Below are 23,256 nucleotides of genomic sequence, written 5' to 3'. Positions count from 1 at the left end.
TAAATCCCAAATTGACTTACAGACTTAATGCAATCCCAATTAAAATCTCAACTGATTTTTTTCATGGAACTTGACAATCGGATTCTAAAGATAGGACTGCAAAAGGTCAAAACAGCAAGGGACACTTGAAAAAGTAGAATTGGATGTAAGAGCTGTCCTAACACTATGATACTCAAGGCAGCATAGTATTGGCAGGATAGCCAAAAGACCAATGTAAAGCACAGACCCATGCATTTATAGACTCAACATAGGAAATATGTGGCACTGCAGAGCAATAGGGAAAGGATACTCTTTCAATACATGATGTTTGAACAATTGGATATTCATATGGAGGAAAAGAAAATTGTACATCTACTTTGCCTCATATACAAAAGTCATTTCCAAGGTAGATTAAAGACCTACCTGTGAAAGGTGAAATATAAAACTTTTGAAATAATACAGAAAAGAAAATTATGATCTCAGGTTAGGGAGAAGTTTCTTAAACAAGACAGAGAAAGTCCTAACTAAAAAGGAAATACTGATAAAATTGACTTCGTTAAATTGAAGAACTTCAGAAAAATGAAGAAAGTGAGAAGATACAAGAATGAGAAGACACATTTACAACAGATATAGCCAACAAAGGACTATAATCTAGAATACAGAAATTCATATCAAGGGGAAAAGACTACCCAATGTAAAAATGGACAAAAGACTTCAACAGATATCTCAAAAGAATAAATCCAAATGGCCAATAAAATCAACCTTATTATTTGTCAGGGAAATGCCAGTTAAAATCACAATGACTTCCCACTAGAACTGGCAAAAATTCAAAGGTCTGAAAATAACAAGATGGTTACTTTGGTGAATAAATAGAGTAATAGACTCACTTATGTAGTATAGTGTAAATTGGAGCTACCACTTTGGAACATTGTCTGGCATTATCTCATAAAATTAAATGTATGCATATTTTATAATATAGTAATCTCAGTCCTATGTATATGCTGTATAAAAAATAGTGTACATAGGTGCATGTACAAAAATGTTCATAAGTATTATTTATGATAGCCAGAAACTGTAATCAACACACATATTCATCAATACTAGAATCGACATATAAGCCATGGTACCTTCATGTACCAGAATTATATACAGCAATGAAAATGAATGACCTGTTGTTACATATAACAGCATGGATGAAACTTCTGTAAATAACACTGACAAGGGAAGCATGACACAACAGAATACATACACCATGACTCCACTTATATTAAGTTCAAAAGCAGGCAACTACATTCTCTAAGATTGCATACGTGGGTAGTGTTTTAGTATACTCAAGCCAGGTAATTGAGGACTGTTTAATAAAAGGTGTGGGAAGGGTTTAAGAGAAGCTATAGGAAACAGTGCAGTGTTAGGGCTCATAACAGCAGGAGCCATAACGATCCCTAGGCAGGAAGGGGTAAGCAGAGGGAACCCAGAAGGAGAGAGTTGCATGAAGAGGTAAGCCTCACAGGAACTGTGGCCTTTGGTTGGTGTGATGGGTAATTTTATTTGTCAACTTGGTTGGGCCACGGTGCCCAGATATTTGGTCAAACTCTTTCTGGATTTGGTAAGATTTTTTTTTCTAAATATGAAATTAACACTTAAATCAGGGTTTCAAGTGAAACAGATTACCCTCCATAATATTGGTGGGCCTCATCCAATGGGTTGAAGGCCTTAATAGAACAAAGACTGACTTCCCCAATTAAGAAGGAAGTCTGCTGGCAGACTGCCTTTAGACTTGATCTGTACTCTTCCTCAGGTCTCCAGCCTGCTAGCCTAACTTGCAGATTTTGGATTTACCAAGCATCCACAATTACATGATCCAATTCCTTAAAATAAATCTCTCTCTCTCGTATAAATATATATATATATATATATATATATATATATATATAAAACAGTGTTTTTTATATGTACACACACACACACACACACACACACTCACATATCCTATTTTTTCTATTTCTCTGGCTAACCCCGATGAATAAAACCAGCCTAGTTAGCCCTTGGAGAGACGCCGTAGCACAGCAGCCAGAGGAGGGAAATATCCTGTCTCATTCTTCTCCCTCTGATCTCCCCATTGACTAAATGAAACTGAAAGCCAGAAAGGAAAAGAAGCCTGTTGATATAGTTCATACAAGTTAGCTTCCTAGTATACAGAGCAGGGTGGAGAAGAGAGAAGAGCAGGCCTTGACAGGCAAAGAGTTAAACTCATAAAGAAAAGCTTGGAAATTATTACCATAAAATTCAGGAAGGTGGTCACCTACAGAGGGGTGAGAAGGTAAGGATACAGAAGGGACCCATGGGTTGGGTGTATTTCCTTGATCAGCAGGGTGGGTCAATGAGTGTTTGTCTTACAATTATTCATTAAACTATACATTTATGTTTTGTGCTTTTTCTGTATTTCATAATTTAAAAGTTTAAAGAAGAAAACAACATTCAACAATAAGAACTTGTATAATATATGAGTTCTAAGAGTCCTAATAATTTTCCAGGTGAGCAAGTTTGTAGCACTTAAGTCTGTCTAAAACACTAGAGAAATTATTATAGACAAGCATACAAGTCCTGACAAGTGAAAGAACTAAATAACTCAGAACTCAAAACTTGTAAAAAGTTCCTTCCAGCCAGAGGGGGAAGAAAGAATAGTAGCTGGAGACTTGGATGTGTTTAAACGCTGATAGTAAAAAACAGTAGAGAGGTAAATGTTGAAGGCACAGAAGAAAGGGGAAATAGATGGAGCGCAGTCCCTCCAATGTCAAAAGGGGAAGCACACACAGCACCACCAGAGGGACTAGCCTTGAATAAGATGAAGGATATTTACTGCACTGTGGCTGAAGGAAAAAGAAAAGAATGTATGTGGCTGCATATCAGTTTGTCAGCTTAGCAGTGGGAAGTTGAGGAGAGTTCCCCATCTGATGCTTCCTTTTTCCTCTGTGACAGAAAACATAAGGGAGGTGAAGGAAGAAAAAGATGCCAAAGTCAGAGATGGCAGACAGTGAGAAGGCTTGGACCACTTTGGAAAACAAGAGCATTAACTAGGTTTGCCAGGCAGTACCGAATGCCTGATTGAAGATGGAGACCATGAATTTGTAGCACCATTAATGTGCAGAGTTTTGTGGATTTCTACAGTAAAATGTAGCAACCCAGATATGCACAGAAAAATCAGACACCTGGATTGATCCAGGGTTGTTGGGGTTTCGGACTGAAGGACAATAGAACAAGGCATGTGAGGATAAAGACAGGAGATGTACCACGAGACCTCAAATGGATAGGGAAAGAAATGAAGAGAGAAGAGGGCTAGCAGGGAGGGAGAAAGTGGAAGGGTCAACGGTTTGGAGGTTCTTTGCGAGCATGAGCAGGGAGCAACTGAGTGATGGAAAAAAAATCACAGAATGTTGTATGTCCAGGCTGTAGAATGTTGGAATGCATTGTTTAGGTGTGAAGCAGTTGCAGATAGTGAGAACACCTAGGATCTGACCACGGGAAAGGTGGGTTGAAGTGGAGTAGAAGTGAAGGTCACTGAAGATGAAGAGGCTAAGATGTTGAAAAGAGAATTCATGTGGATACTGACATCATGGAGGACCATGGACTTCTTGGGGTGGAGAGACGAACAGGGAACAGTCTACATGTTAGGGGGTGAGGTAGGAGGGTTGACTGGAAGTTTGCTCAGCAACAGGAGAGAGAGCGGGAAGTATAGTTTCTCTTGGGTCTCAGAGAACCCAAGTTCTCTCTCAGAAGTTCTTCAGGAGGATGGAGGAGTAATGGTCTGGTTCTCCCTTTCTACTCTGATTGGAATTCCAGAAGGTAAACTGGAAAGTTCTGGCAGAAAGGAAAGTATGGGCAAACCTAGATGATCAGGATAAGGTATAGTTGGGCCTGTAATAAGGATATCGGGGAATGGAGCATGTTAGGTTAAACGGGCTATAAAGTTTTCAAGAAGAATTTGCCCTAGAAATGCCCTGATATTGAGTAGTGGGTAGTATTGGTGGCCTAGATGCCAGGTTGGCTCTGGAAGGCTCCAAGTTTTTAGGTCACTCCTTGCTATGAGAATGTAGTAGTAAAACACACATGTGCATTATACACAGTTGTTTGCATACCAGTTCAGCAGGTTATCAGATTCCTTTGAAGTCTTTGTTAAGAACCATATTTAGAAGGTGGATTTGTGAATGTGGCTATTGGATAAACTTTGTTGCTAATTCCATCATGCAGACAGATATTAGCCTCTTCTAAAAGACTGAACCTGCCAATCAGAAGAGAAAACTTGAGAAAACTGATCAAGGCATAAATTGACTTAATGCAGTTTGCTCTGGAAAATAATGTCTCTATAACAATTTAATGCTGCCATAACTCTAATTAAAGTGTTTATATATGCAAAACATCTTTGGGATCAAAATGACCTGTACCTTAAGTGCTTAATAAATGTTTGTTGAACTGAAAAGGTAATAAAGGGCTTCCCATGTAGACTTTCCTCAAGGAAAAAGAAGGTATCCCAGATTTCTAGGCCCTTTGATAGTTAACCTTGTCATTATAAATGAACAAATCGGTATTCTAGTTTCTGCACAGCCCCTTTGTGCATTGGGTTAGCACAAGCTTCATCTCTTGAGTATGATCAGCTCTGGACACCTTGACAAAATAAAGTTTCTGACTTGTAAAACCAAGGAATGAGCCCTGGAAAATGTGACTTGACTGAGGCAATGTCGTCCTGAGGCTAGCCTGAGCAGCCCAGCTGGCCTCTCCCTGTGACATTTCTGGCATGGTTGTTTAGAACAGTGACTCTATTTAAATCAATTTGACCTCCTGCTATAAAAATCTTTGAGACCATGATGAAGTCATTAGCAAAACACTGTTGTAATCATCATTAATGTGAGACGACTGACTAAATTATTAGAAACCATAGTGAGTTAATAAAATACACTGGCTGAAAATGACTCCTAATTCTAGAGTCCAGCATGGGGAGTTACTAATTGTGTACAATTTGTGACTGTTCATGGGTAGCAACCTAGTAACAGACTGTTCCATTTTAAGGCTACAGCTAATGAGTACTAAAACTCTTGTAACAAAACAAAACAAAACAAAACAAAGGAAACTCTGCTTTTCTTGTCGGTTTTGTATTTTTTGTGTTATGTTATACTTCACTGCTTCCTGCATTATGCCAGGGTTGCACATTTCTGAGTTTCATTCTTTTTGTTCATGGAATCATAGATCTTTCCCAGAATTCCGAAGAGTTAGACATAATGACCCGTAAAAACAAGATTTTTTCCTACATGGCAAACGTTCCAATAACAATTACTGATTATCCTACTATTTCTGTTCACCCACAAAAAGATAGTTTCTAACTAACCAGTTCAACAAAATGTGGTTTCTTTCCAGAAGGAAAGAGTTTTCTTGCCCCTCAGAACTTCATAAATTCTCTTTAAGATTTCATAAATTCTCTTTAAGTCATAAGGTAAACAAGGCCCATCCTTTAATTTTACCTGGTGTCAGGTAGTTTAACTATTATTTTTATATTAAATCAACAATGATACTATGACTTAATGACAAAACTTGAGAAGACAAAAAAAAAAAAAAATCTGGGCTTGTGGTGGGGAACTTATGCTGCTACCTGGGTGGCAGGTTAGGGATGGGAATGTTAGGGGCTTTGCTCAAGTACCTCTCATTTGGGGGATATTCAGTGGAAAATTTGAGAGGCTGTGCTTCCACTGGGATTAGTTCAGAAGTGCCTTTGCTTTTAGTTTTCCCTATTTATCGCTTCATGGAGGAAGGTCTGAATGCCGTTTAATGTAGACTGAATTGCCTGGTCTCACCCTAGTCCTAACTCTGGAAGGAGCTTGTAACTAGTACTAGAACATCTTGAGGAAGGACATGGAACAAGCCCCTTCATTAGCAGAAACTGTATTGGCCCTGTAGGAGTAGGGCAGTTATTGGGTGAAAAGGGGTTGGATCTGGCTACAGAGGGGGTGGGGGTCAGGGGGGAGGGAGAAACTGTCGCTGGAGAGATGATAATAATCACACAAGTCCAGACATTTTAGTTTGAAGGTGAGAGGAGACAGTACCCACCAAAAATAGTTCTCAAGTCCCAGATTTAGATTTTTAAAATTGAATGGGCTCTAGAAAGGAGTGTAGAGAGCAATGTCAGTAAAAATGTGCCCCAGGGGATCTCTAGAGAAAGTGAGAAGCAGGAAAAAGGGAAGACAAAACAACATCCTTCAGATAAGCTAGATGAGCTGTTAGAACACCAGAAGGACTATTCCCCAAGGATACAAGCTGCCAACGTAATATTTAATGGTATCAGCAGGGCTTTCCTCAGAAAAAAAAGATCGCTAAGGGCTTCCCTGGTGGCGCAGTGGTTGGGAGTCCGCCTGCCCATGCAGGGGACACGGGTTCGTGCCCCGGTCTGGGAGGATCCCACGTGCCGCGGAGCGGCTGGGCCCGTGAGCCATGGCCGCTGGGCCTGAGCGTCCGGAGCCTGTGCTCTGCGGCGGGAGGGGCCGCAGCAGTGAGAGGCCCGCGTACCGCAAGAAAAAAAAAAAAAAAAAAAGATTGCTAAGAAAATGTCAATTGTTGTTCACTGTAAAAAGAGTTTAACTGCAGACAGGATTAAAGACTCAGAAGTGAAAAGTAAAAAGCAAGTCTAGAAAAATAGAATCAGCAGTATTGTCTGAGGGCAGAAGTCACATTACGCAGCTAGTGATAGCTGTTGAATGAAAAAGGAGAACATTTGAAAGCATGCTTGTGAAATGCTCCTGTTGGGGTAATGCCCAATGGATGGCCATGGCAGAGATGCATGTACCTGAACAAGTAAAAGGAGTACAAGAGATGGGGAAGACTTGAAAGGGACTTGCCGTTGGAAATTGCATAACTTTTATTACAGTTAAAACTAGAGCCAGATGATAACAATCTATTTTTTGATGTATTCGAATTCTTCCAAAAGGAGGTCTATCAGCAAAGTATTATACCATTTAAATCTAATACCCTATATTTCTGTATGGCTACAAATGGAACATTTCACAAAATATTATGCATAAATAAATGACACAATCAATAGTGCTTGATTATGGTACTCGCATATATATTTTTCCAGGGCTGAATAACAGAGCAGGCCTATTAAAGGCCAAACAACCAGGTTTCTTTGAAGTTAAAACCTTTGAAAAATGCTGGTAAGAAATGGGCAATCCTGATTCCAAGGAACAAATTTTCTGGCATTTTAAAGTAACATTTTAACTGAAAAACAGAACAATTGTTTGAAAAACATGATTGGGCACAATAATAGAGGTGGGTGGATAATATAAGTTCAAACGAACATTTTAGACCTTTTCCGAAAGAGCTTAGGGTAGTTGGATTTTGCACATACATAACATTCTGGATTCTCACTTTAGCTTCTCCAAACAGAATTAATGGTATTGCAGCCTTGTGGTTTAGAAGAAATCCACAATTTAGAAGAAAGCTGTTGGCTATTTCTCTGGGAAGATTTATCCAAGTAATAAAATGAGTAACAACTTTTCTTATGACTGACTGTATGGTTACTGACCCTGGTACATGACTTTGCTTAGGTTACTCTATGTGAAGTACTGCAAGCTATAGTTGTTTAAAAAAAAAAAAAAAGCTAATCTTGAATTTTGTGATTTTTGTGTAAATTTGCAAACTTTATCTCTCATTAGATTACTTAATACAATACAAATACATTTTTCACTGGGCTGATTTCTAGGCAAGTAGGTGTGCAGTTTATCTGTGTTACCTTCTCCTATCTTCCCTTTACTTCCTCTCCCACAGCTTTCCTTCAGCAGTCCCCAGCCCAATGCCCTGTTCTGCTTCCTGGCAGTCCAAGACTCCACTGTGGTTTCCTTCTAAGCCTGCTCTCTAAGACACAGCGTTAGACACCAGACCAGTAGTCTCCAAACTTTTCTGACTGAGTCCCCTATTGGAAAGAATTTTGAGCATACCCCCAATATCTTTATAAATGACATGCATGTATTACTGTTAATATATTATGAATACAATAAAACATACTGAAATTGAAAATTTTCAATAGATGAGATAAAGATGAAGTAAATCATATTTTAAATAATTTCAAAATGTATTACTAATAATACAAAATATACTTTTCTCTAGCATGTTATTGTTAACAAAGCCTTTTAGGGGAACAATAATTGAATATTCCTCATTCTTCTTTAGATCTTGGGTCAACATTTTGTGATACAGCAACACAGATGTCTGCTTTTATGTTCAGTTTATTTAAAGGCTCTCTGAAAAGAATTCACAAAGATACGGGTATTTAAATGGAAGAACTGCTTCATTAGCTGGGTTGCTAAATCATACCTATTTTTCAGTCTCATCACTCATTATGCAAAGATTTTGGTTAAATCTGATGGATGCATTTCCATTTTACCTAATGTTACTCAAGTGGATTAAAAAATCCTATATCAGAGTTTTTATAGGTTACATGCATTTTCAATCGCAAAAATTACATATAAAGGGAAAATTTTCAAACATCAACATAGCATAGTGGGGACTTCCCTGGTGGCGCAGTGGTTAAGAATCCGCCTACCAATGTGGGGGACATGGGTTCGAGCCCTGGTCCAGGAAGATCCCACATGCCGCGGAGCAACTAAGCCTGTGAGTCACAACTACTGAGCCCATGCGCCACAACTACTGAAGCCCGTGCACCTAGAGCCCATGCTCCACAAAAAAGAGAAACCACCACAGTGAGAAGTCTTCACAGGGCAATGAAGAGTAGCCCCCTGCTCACCACAACTAGAGAAAGCCCACACACAGCAATGAAGACCCAACGCAGCCAAAAATAAATAAATAAATAAATTAATTAATTAATTTTAAACAAACAAACATAGCATAGTCGGTAAGGACATAGACCCTGGAGCCAATTGTCTAAGAATCCCAGCTCCTGGATTCTTACTACTTGTATAGCTGTGGGCAAATTACTTAGCCTCTCTGTGCCAAAATTTTCTCTCCTGTAAATTAGGATAGTAATAGAACCAACTCAATAGGGTTATTTGAGAATTTAAAAAGTCAACATTTATAAAGCAGTTAATATGATATCTGGCATATACTAAGTATTATTTAAGTATGTTAAGAAATAGAGGGAGACTTCTCATGCCCTGCTATTGGGAGTGTAATACTTAAAACCACTTTTGAAATCAGTTGGGTACTATCTACCAAAGTTGGAAATACACATGCCCTGTGATCTAGCATACCCACCAAGATATTATATTTTAAAACGAGAGTGGTCCTAGTGGCTTTGTTTGTAATAGGCAAAAACTAGAAATAATCCACATGTGCATCTAAAATGGGATGGATAAGTACTCCTCTGGTGGTCCAGTGGTTAAGAGTCCGCCTTCCAACACAGGAGAAGTGGGTTCCATCCCTTGTCGGGGAACTAAGGTCTCACATGCCGAGGGGCAACTAAGCCTGCGCGCTCTACAGCCCACATGTGCCACAACTAGAGAGCCCATGCACCACAACTAGAGAGAAGACCGCATGCCGCAACTAAGACCTGACACAACCAAATAAATAAATAAATAAAATATTTTTAAAAATAAATAAAATAAAATGGGATGGATAAGAAAATGATAATTTATGTATCCACTGGATGCTATTCAGCAATACAAAGGAATGAAAGGAACAAACCACGGCTACATCAACATAAATGAATCTTACAAATGATGATGCGTACAAGAAACAAGATGCAAAAGAGTCTGTAGAGTGTGATGCCACTTATATAAAGTTCAAAGAGAGGAAAAAACAAAATATTAGCTTAGGAATGCACATATAGGTAGAAAACTGTAAGGAAAAATAAATAAATAATCATCACAAAAGTCAGGCTCATGATTATCTTTAAGAAAAAGAAGAAAACTGCAACTGAGGAGGGGCACCTGTGTGTGTGTGGGGGGCAGTGTTTGGGTGTGTGCACCCTTGCATGAGTGGTGATAATGTTCTATCTTCTGGCCTAGGAGATTGCTTAGGAATGTTTATTTTATAATTATTTATTAACTACGTGAATAGGTATTATGCACTTTTCTGTATGTATTATATTTCACAGTGAAGAAAAATCTTAAAACTGTTATACAAGTTTTCTTTCCACAAAATTAACCTCAGTTTCTGGCTCCAGCTTCTTTGCTGGAATAACTGCTTATGAGATATACCTCAAATGAATTTCATGTGGTTGCTCTCCCTGTAATCTTAACTTGGAATCCTTCCTTTCTTTAAAAAAATTTTTTTAAGTCTAAGTAACTCATCCATCGGTGGTTACACTTACACAAGTTTTGCATAAAACACAGTTTTTATTTTTTTAAGTCAATTGTTGAAAATACCATTCAAAGATGTATTAGAGAAAAAATACCTTCTCTACTATAGCTTTCCTCTGGCGGCTCACAGAATTGTCACTTTAAAATGCATCTCATTATTGAAACACAATCTAGTAAACACCGCACTGAAACAGAATCTATCCAATACCATAATGTGAGACATATTAAAAACATCTGTGCTTTCCATTTAACATTATAGTAAACTTCCCACATTGTGTAACATGTTCCAATACTTGTGTCATTAGGTCTTTAGCAATGTTTTATATGCGTATTCTCAAGGTATTTGCTGTCAAAGGAATGCAGTTTCTTTTTTCCATCTGTGTTCCATGTGTTATTTCAAACATTTTTATCTTCACAAGAAGAAAACTATTTTCCCAATGGTATGTTGCTTTTTGACTTTTTATTTTTAAGGAAGCTCAGAAAAGCCTTCATAGCATTTACAATTGGTGAATTTTCTTTAAAGTATTGGCTTAAATCATACACTCCTTAAATATTTTAGAAATATTGTTGAACTTTATGAGTTTGGATGTCTACTTTTTAAGTGGTTAGCTAACAGTGATCAGTTCAGAACATCATTATCTGTAATACATAATTTGGGTGAAGATGTTAGTAAAAGTAGATATAAATTCATACTTAAAACAGTTTTAGAAATAATTTTAACTAGCATTGCCAACTTCTTGTCAGATCTAATTAGTCATTAGTTTTTCATCTTGCAGTGTGGCTCCAAAAAGGGTGCCAGAAATGTCAGCTCAGCCCATTGTGTTTGCCTGTTCTTGCATTATTAACACTGTCTCCACTGATCCATGCTATAATAGTTTACTTAAATATGATCTATAAATCCATTTAGTTAGATACAGAAACTGCAACATGTGGCAATATGTTAAAAGTGAACACAGGAGAGAGTCCTCCCCTCCCCACACAGTGAGCGGCTGTGCTACCACACTCTCCCCAGAGCACCCTGAGTGCCTGCTCACTTAATGGATCAAGTTTGGGGTGCCACTACCAATCCTCACATTAAATATTAGTAGGGCTTAATTTCTTTCCCTCTTTTTTTTTGGGGGGGAATATATGTGTTTGAAGATAAAAGTTCAAATATCTTTTCTGGAATTTCAGGGGTCAACTTCTGTATCTTACACTCATATGTGGCTACATTTTATCTGGGGATAAGAACATCTATCAGAATGAATATGAAACAGTGGCATTCGAGCCAGGAAAATAGAAAAACATACTGTTTGGGCTGGAGGATCTTCCTTGTGTGTTCTGCAGTGACCTTGAAGTTGGAGGACATATGATAATCCAATTTGTTACACCCTGGTAAAAATGCAAACAAACAGACAAACAAACACTTAATGCTACTAATGAGGGAAACTACAAATATATAAACCAAATAAAAATTGTACATAAAAGAGAATTAATTATTTAAAAAGTAGTCTTAAGATAATTATGAAAAGAATCTTTAAGGTATCAGGAAATGGACCATCTGTGACACTGTATTAGACAAGATAAGTAATACTAGCTGCTGTAATAATTGACCCCAGAATGTCTGGCTTAACTCAATAAAGATCTATTTTCTCACCCATATCACAGTACAAAGCATGCTGTGAGAAGGCTCTGCTATAACTAGTCATTCAGAGACTCAGGCTTCTTCTAAGCTGCAGATCAACACATGGCTTCAAGGTTGACCTGGCTTCATCCAGTTGGTAGATGGATGGATGAAAAAAAATGGAGAAGGTCCACCTTCTCTTAACTGCTCAGCAGGGATATTTCACTAGTGAGAACTAATCACATGGCCCTATCTACATGCAAAAACTTTGGGAAATGTACTTTATCTATGGGTTCCGGAAGAGGAAATGGGTTTGGTGAGCATCTAGACAGGCTTTTGTCATATAAACAGAGGTTGGTCTAGGGATTCCAAAGCTATAACTTGAGTATCACCAGGTCTGACTTTGGAAATCCCTTGGGAAGCCTCTACCACTCTCTTTTCTGCCTGCTGTAATAAAGGAATCAGAACACCAGCACTAATTTTAGCTCTTGCTGTTCCCTGAATCAGCCACGATCTTCCACATCTCTACCTCTGCATGTGATTTGTATATGACATCTGTCCATTCTTTCCACCAATACTTCTAACTACCGATTCCTCCAAATCTAGCAAGCTTCTCTTCGTCTTCTAAGACCTAACACCATGGTTACTTCCTCCATGAACGTCTCTCTGATGACACACAAGGCACATATCTCTTCTTAACGTTCACTGAACTTTATCCATGTACTTTGTTCCTACCTCTATTACTGAATGCATAAGCCTGTATTATAATTTTTACGGAACAAGTATGTTTTCAAAAGGATTGGATGCATTAATATTCACAACACGGTGACCATTAACAATATTGAATAGATTTAGCTTCTCAAGGGTGAGGACAGAGTCTTATGTATCTTAGTATCTCCCATGCCCACCAGCACAGACCTGGCTCACATACTCAATAACTGAGGAAAAAATGAACACTGTCTCCCTTCCATCCACTTCCCAGCAACTCTAACTCTTAACTCTCTCTCTCTCATATATATATATATATATATATATATATATATATATATATATATATAGTGGTGAAACACAAAATTTACCATCTTCACCATTTAAAAGTATACATTACTATATGCACCTTGTTTGCAACAGATCTTTTAACTTTTTCATCTTACAAAATGGGAACTTTATACTCACAGAATTCCCCATTTTCCTCTCCCCTCAGCCCCTTAAAACCAGCATTCTGCTTTCTGTTTCTAAGAGTGTGACTGCCTTAGATACCTCATGTAAGTGGAATAAGCAGTCTTTGTCTTTCTATGACTAGCTTATTGCCCTGGAGATTCATTCATGTTGTAACATATGACAAGATTTCCCCCTTTTTTAAGGCTGAATAGTATTTCATTGTATGTATATACTACATTTTTCTTTATTCATTCACCCATTCTAGTGTCCTTGTTTTTGACTTGTGGTTACTGGAGGGGATTGATGACCCCAGAGAAAAGGTGATCCTGTACTCTCAAAGATTTCAGGATGTTTTAGGTTCTAGAGACTAAAAGAGAAACTCTACTGAGTGCAAAGGAAATAAGATTTTTAAAAAATCAGTGACAACATAAAGAATGCCCCCCACTATACCCTATTTGAGCATGAGAAACTATTAAACTACTTTCAGTTGAGCAACCAAGGGCCCATAATAAAAAGTTGTTCACATTCCAAAGGGCTCTTACCCGAGGCTTTTCACTGTCCTACTCAGCACCTCCTGTTTCATACCCTCAAAATAGCTCGGTTGAGAAAAGAAACAGCAACATTTTAAAGTCGGGCTAAATACATAAATAAATAAAAGGATAAACAAGAACTCTTTCAACACAGAGCACTTGTAAGAATTTTCATGTTTATGGAGAAGCAGAGCCCCAGAGTAAACTCTGGCCCTTCTTGGAATTAGTGGATTCCAGTCTTCATTTGCATTGAGGCAGTTTGAGGCCCTTTGGGGACATTCATAGCCTTTACTTCAGGGCGTTATCATGAAAGAATCTAAAGTATCCTTGCATTAGCATGATCGTTATTTTTTCAGCTGGTCTGAGGAGGTATTATTAAACATGTGGCCATAATGTGTACAGAAAAATCTCCACGTGTACTAGCATTTAGCATGTAAACACAAACACCTCACTCGTAACTGGTTTCTAAAACTATCATAATAAGAACCTCAACACTTAAAAAAAAAAAGCAAAAAACCCTTAAGTTTTTGGTAAAAGATGCCGAATATAGCTTGAAGTAGTAAATAATCCTTCTGAAGCGATATTAGCGAATTAGTTGCTGCGTGAACAAAGAACCCTTTCTGCACCAGGATGAATGTTGCCTTTATTTTTTTCCTCACAAGTATGATTCTAGAAAACAGCTGTACTACATGTTGACAAATGACAAAGCAGCAGACTTGCTAAAACACTTTTTGGTCAAGGCCAAGAGGGGGAAAAAAAAAATTGGGGCTGCTGGAGCGGCCAGCGAGCTGGACTCCCAGGGAAGCTGGCTTCCCTCACCTCTTTTTTTTCCAGTCTTTAGGGAGCACGGGCCTCACCGACCCACCCTCCCCTTTCCCCGGCTCTGGTTACAGCCTGTCGAGTTGAACAAACTTACTGCAGGCGGATTGGCGATCGGGAGCTCTCAGGCTGGGGCGTCGTATTTATTAATTTATATTCCGCGGCGCCCCGCGCGCGGGCCGCTCCTTTGTACCCGGCCGCCGCCGCCCGGGCTCCGGGGCCTCAGCGAGGAGCGCGGCCCCCTCGTCCTCCCAACCCCCAAGGCCGGCACGTGCTGCTCCCGCCCGGCCCGCCCGGCCCGCCCGGCCCGCCAAGGGGGCGGAGGCCCGGCTTTTCTCCTACCCTCTCTGGGCCAGAAGGAGGAGGAGCGGCGGCGGCAGCAGCAGCAGCAGCCGGAGGAGGCGACTACTGCCCGGCCGAGGGAGCGCGGCGGAGCGGGGTTACGGCGTCCGGCAACGCTCGGCGGCCGCCGGGGAGGCGGGAGCGGCGCAGCCGGCCGGGATGTTCCCTGGCACTTCCTGACTGGCTGGCCGCGCGCACACGGCCAGACTCGCACGCCCTCGGCCCCCGTGGCTCGCTCGCTCGCTGGCTCGCGCGGGCCCGCTCTGCGTCGGCCGCGCAGCGGGGGAGGTGCGCTAGGGGGGACGCGGCCCGGCATGAGCTGATTGCGGGTGGATACGCCGCGGACGGGCTCCTAGAAGCCGTGAGGAGCCGCTTTTGTCCGAGTCGCCGCCCTGCCCTTGGATTTGAGATCATGTATGTACGCGTCGCGGTCCTGCCATTGTCTCTACCCCAGCGCGTGCCGTGCGCCCCTGGGCGAGGGGCTCGTGCCCACCCCCGCCGCGCGCTGCCCCCCGCACTTCCTGTTGGGATGAAAGGGAGCCTCGCGCTGACCACGCGCCTTTTCTCCCCCTCGCCCCCGTCTCTGCCGTGTAGGTCCATTCACATCGTGGCGCTGGGGAACGAGGGGGACGCGTTTCACCAGGACAATCGGCCGTCGGGGCTCATCCGCACTTACCTGGGGAGAAGCCCGCTGGTCTCAGGGGACGAAAGCAGCTTGTTGCTGAACGCGACCAGTACGGTCGCGCGTCCCGTGTTCACCGAGTATCAGGCCAGCGCGTTTGGGAATGTCAAGCTAGTGGTCCACGACTGTCCCGTCTGGGTAAGGGCCCGCAGCTGCTCTGTGCAGAGGCTGATGGAGCTTTCCTTTTCTTTCTTTCTCTCTTTTTTTTTTCTCCTCCCCCTTTTTCCCCTTTCATGAATGTGGACGTCTGGGTCACCTGGGGAGAGTTTTTAAACATTTTGGGGAAAATCTTTGGTCCTTCGTTTCATTGAGCAGGGGCCAGCCTAGTGAGAGAACACTCTTAGAAGGGAAAAAGCCCCAGTGGGAATGTGAAGCACTTAACGCGTACACTTCACGACTCTGGGTTGTCCCTTGGTAGACAGCTGCATGAATGTCCCAACCCCAAGGGACGAGGTCACTAAGTTTCACCAGCAGACAGCAATGTTTTTTCATGCCTACCCTGTGGGTGATATAAAATATTAGTGTTCTAAAAATAAAGATCTCTGAAAGCTCAACACAGCAAAAATACATTTCACTGGGGCGGCTCAGAAATAGGACCCCTGGAAAGGGGGCGGGAAAGACAGGGACTGAGAATTAATTTTAAACGATTCTTTTATAGCACTATCCACCTTTGAAAAAATTTAATTAGTGTTTTTAATTTTAATAATGCAGATATTCTTGATATATTAAGCCATTTCTTTTTAGTGACCTGTAAATCAGAAATATTGCTAATACTGTTTTGGGACTTGAAAAAGCTTTAAAATTTGCTATAATTAAAAGAAATCGTAATGAAGTTGATAAATGCTAGTCTAATTCTTGAGTGATAAAAGAAGAAATCTACTCTCTGACATGTATAAATGTTTTCAGTACACAATAGCATCATGTTTTGAATGTTTTCATGTAATCTTACTCGAAAGTTTCTGATTCTTTACTAGTATAAAGCTTATGTTGCAGCTAAGTATTATATTTTATAACAGAAGAAAGTTTAATGTCTAAAAAAATACAGATATCATTATGTGAGATTTACATTTAAACTGCACTTTAAGAAAACCGAATTAGGGACTATAGGGAACTAATACACCTTTCCAAAGAAATGTATAGAATGTACATAAAAACATTTCTTATGCAAATTTCCATATTACTGAAAGAAAAGATCACTTGCCCAAATAAATTTTCAGCTAAAGTAAATTTAATAGGCTAAAATAAATGAAAAATGGGCTTTTTCAATAACAGGGATGCTATTAAATTCCTAATTATGACAGTGATGATGCTGCTCATAGGAAGCATTGGTAGAGAACTTACTGGCTGGAGTCCATGCAAGCAAAGGAAACCCTTCTTTTACTTTGGTCATTTCATTGTGAAAAATCTTACAGTCTAAAAACTAATTGGTTCTACACTCAGTTGAACAAATGTTGAGTGAATAGAGTAAATAAATGTAAGGAAAATAAAATAAGCTGAATTAGGATGTTAGGTTAACCTTTCCTGCTTTTTCTTTGAGCAGTGAACTCTTTCCTTTTTATGTTGTTAGTTTAGCAAAAGCAAATACTTGTGATCCCATGGATTGTAGTAAATGAAATCTTCCAAATCGATTGAAATAAGCCTTCACAGTCTGGATTTTTTTGGTCTTAAGTTTATTGTTATGTTTTATTATGTTAATCACCTTTTGTTTGGTTAGACTCTGGCCTTTTTTAAGACATTGAGTTTGTAACCAGGCACAGTTTTCTGGGTTATAGTGGTCTTCAGACATAGTAGAATACATTTGTAGAGCTACTCTTTATGAGGTGCTTTTCTTCTCTTGGTGGTAAGTAAAAGCCCGTCAGAGATATGAAAGTTGATTGTATGCATCAGCTGGTATTTGCCATGTACTGAATCAGAATATGAAACATAGCAGAGCAGATAGAGCACAGGTTTTGATATCAAAAGGACCTGATTTCAGATCCTCACCTTGCGAGTTAGTGGCTGTGTTCCTGGGTAAAGTCACTCATCCTCTCCTAGCTTTATTTACTCTGTGTGTAAAATAAACATAATAATCCCTGCCTCCCAGAGCTGTGCTGAAGAATAAATGAGTTAGTATGTGTAAAGTTCTTAACATCTAGACGGGCATGTAGTAAGTAATCAATAAGCGGTAGCTACGATAATAATAAAGTGTTTATCACAACTTTAGTATATCCGTGTATTGCTTAAATGAAGCAAAAGTAAAGTTTTCCCACACATCATTCAAGATCTCCACACAAATAAAGTACATAGAGGCAGCCATGTTAGTACTTAGTAGATGCTGTATTGCAGCCTCACAACCAAGTAGAATAAAATTGTTGTTTTGCTGTAAAAATTAAGATTATTTTTCAAAAGATGAGTTCCATTCCCCAAATGTGGCTCCAAGCCTCGTGTTGCATAACTGCCTAGAGGAAATCCTGGAACTGATTTACAAGGGGTGGGAGAATTTGATTTCCTTCATATTTCTAGAAACCAGTGGAGCATTTTCTCTTTGAGACAGTTTGGGAAGAAGTGTGGCATTGTTTTCTTGGAGTTAGAGTGAGATAGTTGTGCTTCTCTTCCCTAGTTTTCTTCTGTATATCCGCAGCCTCACTCTGGATCTTTGCCATGTATACTTGGCACTTTTTAAATAAATGTGCTTCAAATTCATTACATGTAGCTTATTGTTTAGTATGTCTCTGAAACCCACCCTTTTTTGTTATATTATTATTTCATTTCTAGATCTTTTCCTGTTTACCAAAAATATTCCATAAAAAGCAATGAGATAATATATGCACACTTTTCTTGGGCAGGGTTTGAAGCTCTGATTTGTATTAAAAATAAAATTATTTATAGATTTATATCCTCAGTACCACAGAGTTAATGAAGCCAAAACCCATTTCCTCGTGACATTTTCCCTTAAATGTCTCCTTTTTCTTTCTACACGTCTCCAGTAACTCTGGAATTTTGAACTATTTGGAATGCAGAGAGCAGTTACTTTTGAGTTGTTCTCTCAGAGTTAAATGGCTGCTTGATGTTGGTCCCACTTAAGTTTAGTTTGTTCATCCCATTCATCTAACTTTGTCCTCTTTCTTTATTGTATTTATATACCCTGTTGTACGTATATACTTTGAGCTTGAATACTGTAACAGAAGATACAGCTGGAACTGAATGGGTTTTGTGGTTTGGGATTTGGAAATTAGCATAGAGCTCTGCTGGGAAGCTTTCACATTTTCTTGATCTGTGTCCCAATTCACTTCTCCCTCCTCTTACATCCTCCAGTAAGTTCAAGAATTTTGCCTTTGCTGTTTATATCCCCATAGTTTGCGTTTTTTTGTTTTTTGGTTTTTTTTTTTTGGTTTTTAAATCTTCCTCTAAAAAGGCTCTGTCCATCCCACTCTCAGTAAAGTATTCATATCTAAAAATTCTGCAATTCTTGTTATGCAGAATATACTTGTAGGAAATGGGCAGGTTGTGAGGGTGTAGGGAATTGGGAGAGGCTTTGCTGGGGCATGGCGGTGTACTGGTGAGAAGAAGCTCTCTGCAAAAGGGCATTGCTGTGACACTTCTCCAGAATTTTCTAACAGGATAAAAGCTCTGTCACAACTGATTGATTCAAACCCTGGTTTGGACTCATATTTCAAAGTGCAGACTTTCATAGCCCAACAGTTTTGGACTTGTTAGCCATATCTAGCTGTCTATTTTCTTAATCTAGCTTTATTACATCCTAGGAATACATACCAAAGGCCACATGAAAGGACAAATAATGATTAATAGTTAACCAGAATGTGAGAAGGAAGCCACTTATGCATATTTAGCAATGGTATTAAGGTACATAACGATATTTTTCTTATACCACTATTCACACAGTGGTGTGAAAAATTTTGAAAAATTTGAAAAATTATTTTTAAAATATCAAGGTGCAAAGTTTTAAGGAGTAGCGTCCATAATAAATTACTTTTACTTTTGGCCCTAATTCTAAATATGGATATTATTAGCTGTAGTCCAAAAGTAAACATTTCAAAATTGGAAAGGTTTATCCTGAATTTTTAATTGATATGAACAAAATACATGATTTGCACATATACTCCTTACCATGTTAACATCATCTTATAATACACACTATCTTTTTGTGGAGGCATACCCCTCCGCGCCCCTTGTTCCCCTCACATGCACACTATATATATGCAGTACTGTCCAAAGAATGGATAAAGTTGAAAAATATATATGAATTTTGAGATATGGATAAAATATATGGAACTCCACAGAATTCACAGGGTATTATCAATACAATCTAAATGACTGAACAATCCTGCATTATCTAACTGGGTCACAGAAAATCCTCTGAAGCTTCCTTACTCACATTGATGCTCTTGCATCTAATGCATAGTGTTAATTTTTGAAACTATTAGGTGATAAAGCTATGGCATAATTTTATTTTATTTTATTGCATATGGTATTTTATGTTTTACTTCATGTGCATAAATCTAGCATTCTGATTTTTTGTACTTAGTCCTAGTGGATTGTTATTTTTTTTTAAATGTCTTTATTGGAGTATAATTGCTTAACAATGGTGTGTTAGTTTCTGCTTTATAACAAAGTGAATCAGCTATACATACACATATATCCCCATATCTCCTCCCTCTTGTGTCTCCCTCCTGCCCTCCCTATCCCACCCCTCTAGGTGGTCACAAAGCACCGAGCTGATCTTCCTGTGCTATGGGGCTGCTTCCCATTAGCTATCTGTTATACATTTGGTAGTGTATATAAGGCCGTGCCACTCTCTCACTTCGTCCCAGCTTACCCTTCCCCCTCCCCATGTCAAGTCCATTCTCTACATCTGTGTCTTTATTTTTGTCCTGCCCCTAAGTTCTTCTTTTTTTGTTTTTAGATTCCATATATATGTGTTAGCATACAGTACTTGTTTTTCTCTTTATGACTTACTTCACTCTGCATGACAGACTCTAGGTCCATCCACCTCATTACAGATAGCTCAATTTCGTTTCCTTTTATGGCTGAGTAATATTCCATTGTATATCTGTGCCACATCTTTATTCATTCATCTGTCCATGAACACTTAGGTTGCTTCCACGTCTTGGCTGTTGTAAATAGCTCTGCAATGAACATTGTGATACATGACTCTTTTTGAATTCTGGTTTTCTCAGTAAAAAAATGCCCAGTAGTGGGATTGCTGGGTCATATGGTAGTTCTATTTTTAGGTTTTTAAGGAACCTTCATACTGTTCTCCATAGTGGCTGTATCAATTTACATTTCCACCAACAGTGCAAGAGAGTTCCCTTTTCTCCACACCCTCTCCAGCATTTACTGTTTGTAGAGTTTTTGACGATGGCCATTCTGACTGGTGCGAGGTGATACCTCATTGTATTTTTGATTTGCATTTCTCTAATGATTAGTGATGTTGAGCATTCTTTCATGTGTTTGTTAGCAATCTGTATATCTTCTTTGGAGAAATGTCTATTTAGGTCTTCTGCCCATTTTTGGATTGGGTTGTTTGTTTTTTTGATATTGAGCTGCATGAGCTGCTTGTAAATTTTGGAGAATTTTTTATCCTTTGTCAGTTGCTTCATTTGCAAGTATTTTCTCCCATTCAGAGGGTTGTCTTTTCATCTTGTTTATGTTTTTCTTTACTGTGCAAAAGCTTTGAAGTGTCATTAGGTCCCATTTGTTTATTTTTGTTTTTATTTCCATTTCTCTAGGAGGTGGGTCAAAAAGGATCTGGTTGTGATTTATGTCATAGAGTGTTCTGCCTATGTTTTCCTCTAAGAGTTTTATAGTGTCTGACCTTACATTTAGGTCTTTAATCCATTTTAAGTTTATTTTTGTGTATGATGTTAGGGAGTGTTCTAATTTCATTCTTTTACACGTAGCTGTCCAGTTTTCCCAGCACCACTTATTGAAGAGGCTGTCTTTTCTCCATTGTATATTCTTGCCTCCTTTATCAAAGATAAGGTGACCATATGTGCGTGGATTTATCTCTGGGCTTTCTATCCTGTTCCATTGATCTATATTTCTGTTTTTATGCCAGTACCACACTGTCTTGATTACTGTAGCTTTGTAGCATAGTCTGAAGCCCGGGAGCCTGATTCCTCCAGCTCCAGTTTTCTTTCTCAAGATTGCTTTGGCTATTTGGGGTCTTTTGTGTTTCCATACAATTGTGTAATTTTTTGTTCTAGTTCTGTGAAAAATGCCTTTGGTAGTTTGATAGGGATTGCATTGCATCTGTAGATTGCTTTGGGTAGTATAGTCATTTTCACACTGTTGATTCTTCCAATCCAAGAACATGGTATATCTCTTGATTTGTTTGTATCATCTTTAATTTCTTTCATCAGTGTCTTATAATTTTCTGCATACAGGTCTTTTGTCTCCTTAGGTAGGTTTATTCCTAGGTATTTTATTCTTTTTGTTGCAGTGGTAAATGGGAGTGTTTCCTTAATTTCTCTTTCAGATTTTTCATCCTTAGTGTATAGGAATGCAAGAGAATTCTGTGCATTAGTTTTGTGTCCTGCTACTTTACAAAATTCATTGATTAGCTCTAATAGTTTTCTGGTAGCATCTTTGGAATTCTTTACATGTAGTATCATGTCATCTGCAGACAGTGACAGCTTTCCTTCTTCTTTTCCAATATGGATTCCTTTTATTTCTTTTCTTCTCTGATTGCTGTGGCTAAAACTTCCAAAACTGTGTTGAATAATAGTGGTGAGAGTGGACAACCTTGTCTTGTTCCTGATCTTAGAGGAAATGGTTTCAGTTTTTCACCTCTGAGAACAATGTTGGCTGTGGATTTGTCACATATGGCCTGTATTATGTTGAGGAAAGTTCCCTCTATGCCTACTTTCTGGAGGGTTTTTATCATAAATGGGTGTTGAATTTTGTTGAAAGCTTTTTCTGCATCTATTGAGATGATCATATGGTTTTTATCCTTTAATTTGTTAATATGGTTTATCACATTGATTGATTTGCATATATTGAATAATCCTTGCATTCCTGGGATAAAAACCCCACTTGATCATGGTGTATGATCCTTTTAATGTGCTGTTGGATTCTGTTTGCTAGTATTTTTGCACGTATGTTTATCAGTGATATTGGCCTGTAGTTTTCTTTTTTTGTGACATCTTTGTCTGGTTTTGGTATCAGGGTGATGGTGGCCTCATAGAATGAGTTTGGGAGTGTTCCTCCCTCTGCTATATTTTGGAAGAGTTTGAGAAGGATAGGTGTTAGCTCTTCTCTAAATGTTTGATAGAATTCGCCTGTGAAGCCATCTGGTCCTGGGCTTTTGTTTGTTGGAAGATTTTTAATCACAGTCTCAATTTCAGTGCTTGTGATTGACCTGTTTATATTTTCTATTTCTTCTTGGTTCAGTCTTGGAAGGTTGTGCTTTTCTAAGAATTTGTCCATTTCTTTTTTTTTTTTTTTCAATATGTGGGCCTCTCACTGTTGTGGCCTCTCCTGTTGCGGAGCATAGGCTCCGGACGCGCAGGCTCAGTGGCCATGGCTCATGGGCCCAGCCACTCCGCAGCATGTGGGATCCTCCCAGTCCCCTGCATCGGCAGGCGGACTCTCAACCACTGCGCCACCAGGGAAGCCCCTGTCCGTTTCTTCCAGGGTGTCCATTTTATTGGCATATAGCTGCTTGTAGTAATCTTTCATGATCCTTTGTTTTTCTGCAGTGTCAGTTGTTACTTTTTCATTTCTAATTGTATTGATTTGAGTCTTCTCCCATTTTTTCTTGATGAGTCTGGCTAATGTTTTGTGGCATAATTTTAAAACAAAGTGTTCATTTTTAAGTACAGGTGTTTAAAGAGGTTGCTT

General features: G+C 39.2%; 1 protein-coding gene across 1 annotated transcript in view; it reads left to right on the top strand.

Moving 5' to 3' along the window:
• The first annotated feature begins 14,807 nt into the window (after window positions 1-14,807).
• RHOBTB3 (Rho related BTB domain containing 3) overlaps window positions 14,808-23,256 on the top strand; it is a 56,140-nt gene continuing 47,691 nt past the window's right edge. The window contains exons 1-2 of the mRNA XM_082836782.1: window positions 14,808-15,146; window positions 15,327-15,552. Of these exons, the coding sequence (XP_082692908.1) occupies window positions 15,145-15,146; window positions 15,327-15,552 (228 nt within the window). The 5' untranslated portion in view covers window positions 14,808-15,144. The remainder of the gene's footprint in view (window positions 15,147-15,326; window positions 15,553-23,256) is intronic.

Source organism: Leucopleurus acutus (genome assembly GCF_964270905.1).
Source record: "Leucopleurus acutus genome assembly, chromosome: 3".
Lineage (NCBI taxonomy): Eukaryota > Metazoa > Chordata > Mammalia > Artiodactyla > Delphinidae > Leucopleurus > Leucopleurus acutus.
The sequence above is the reverse complement of the archived record's forward strand: the minus strand, read 5'-3'. Positions and strand labels throughout refer to the sequence as shown.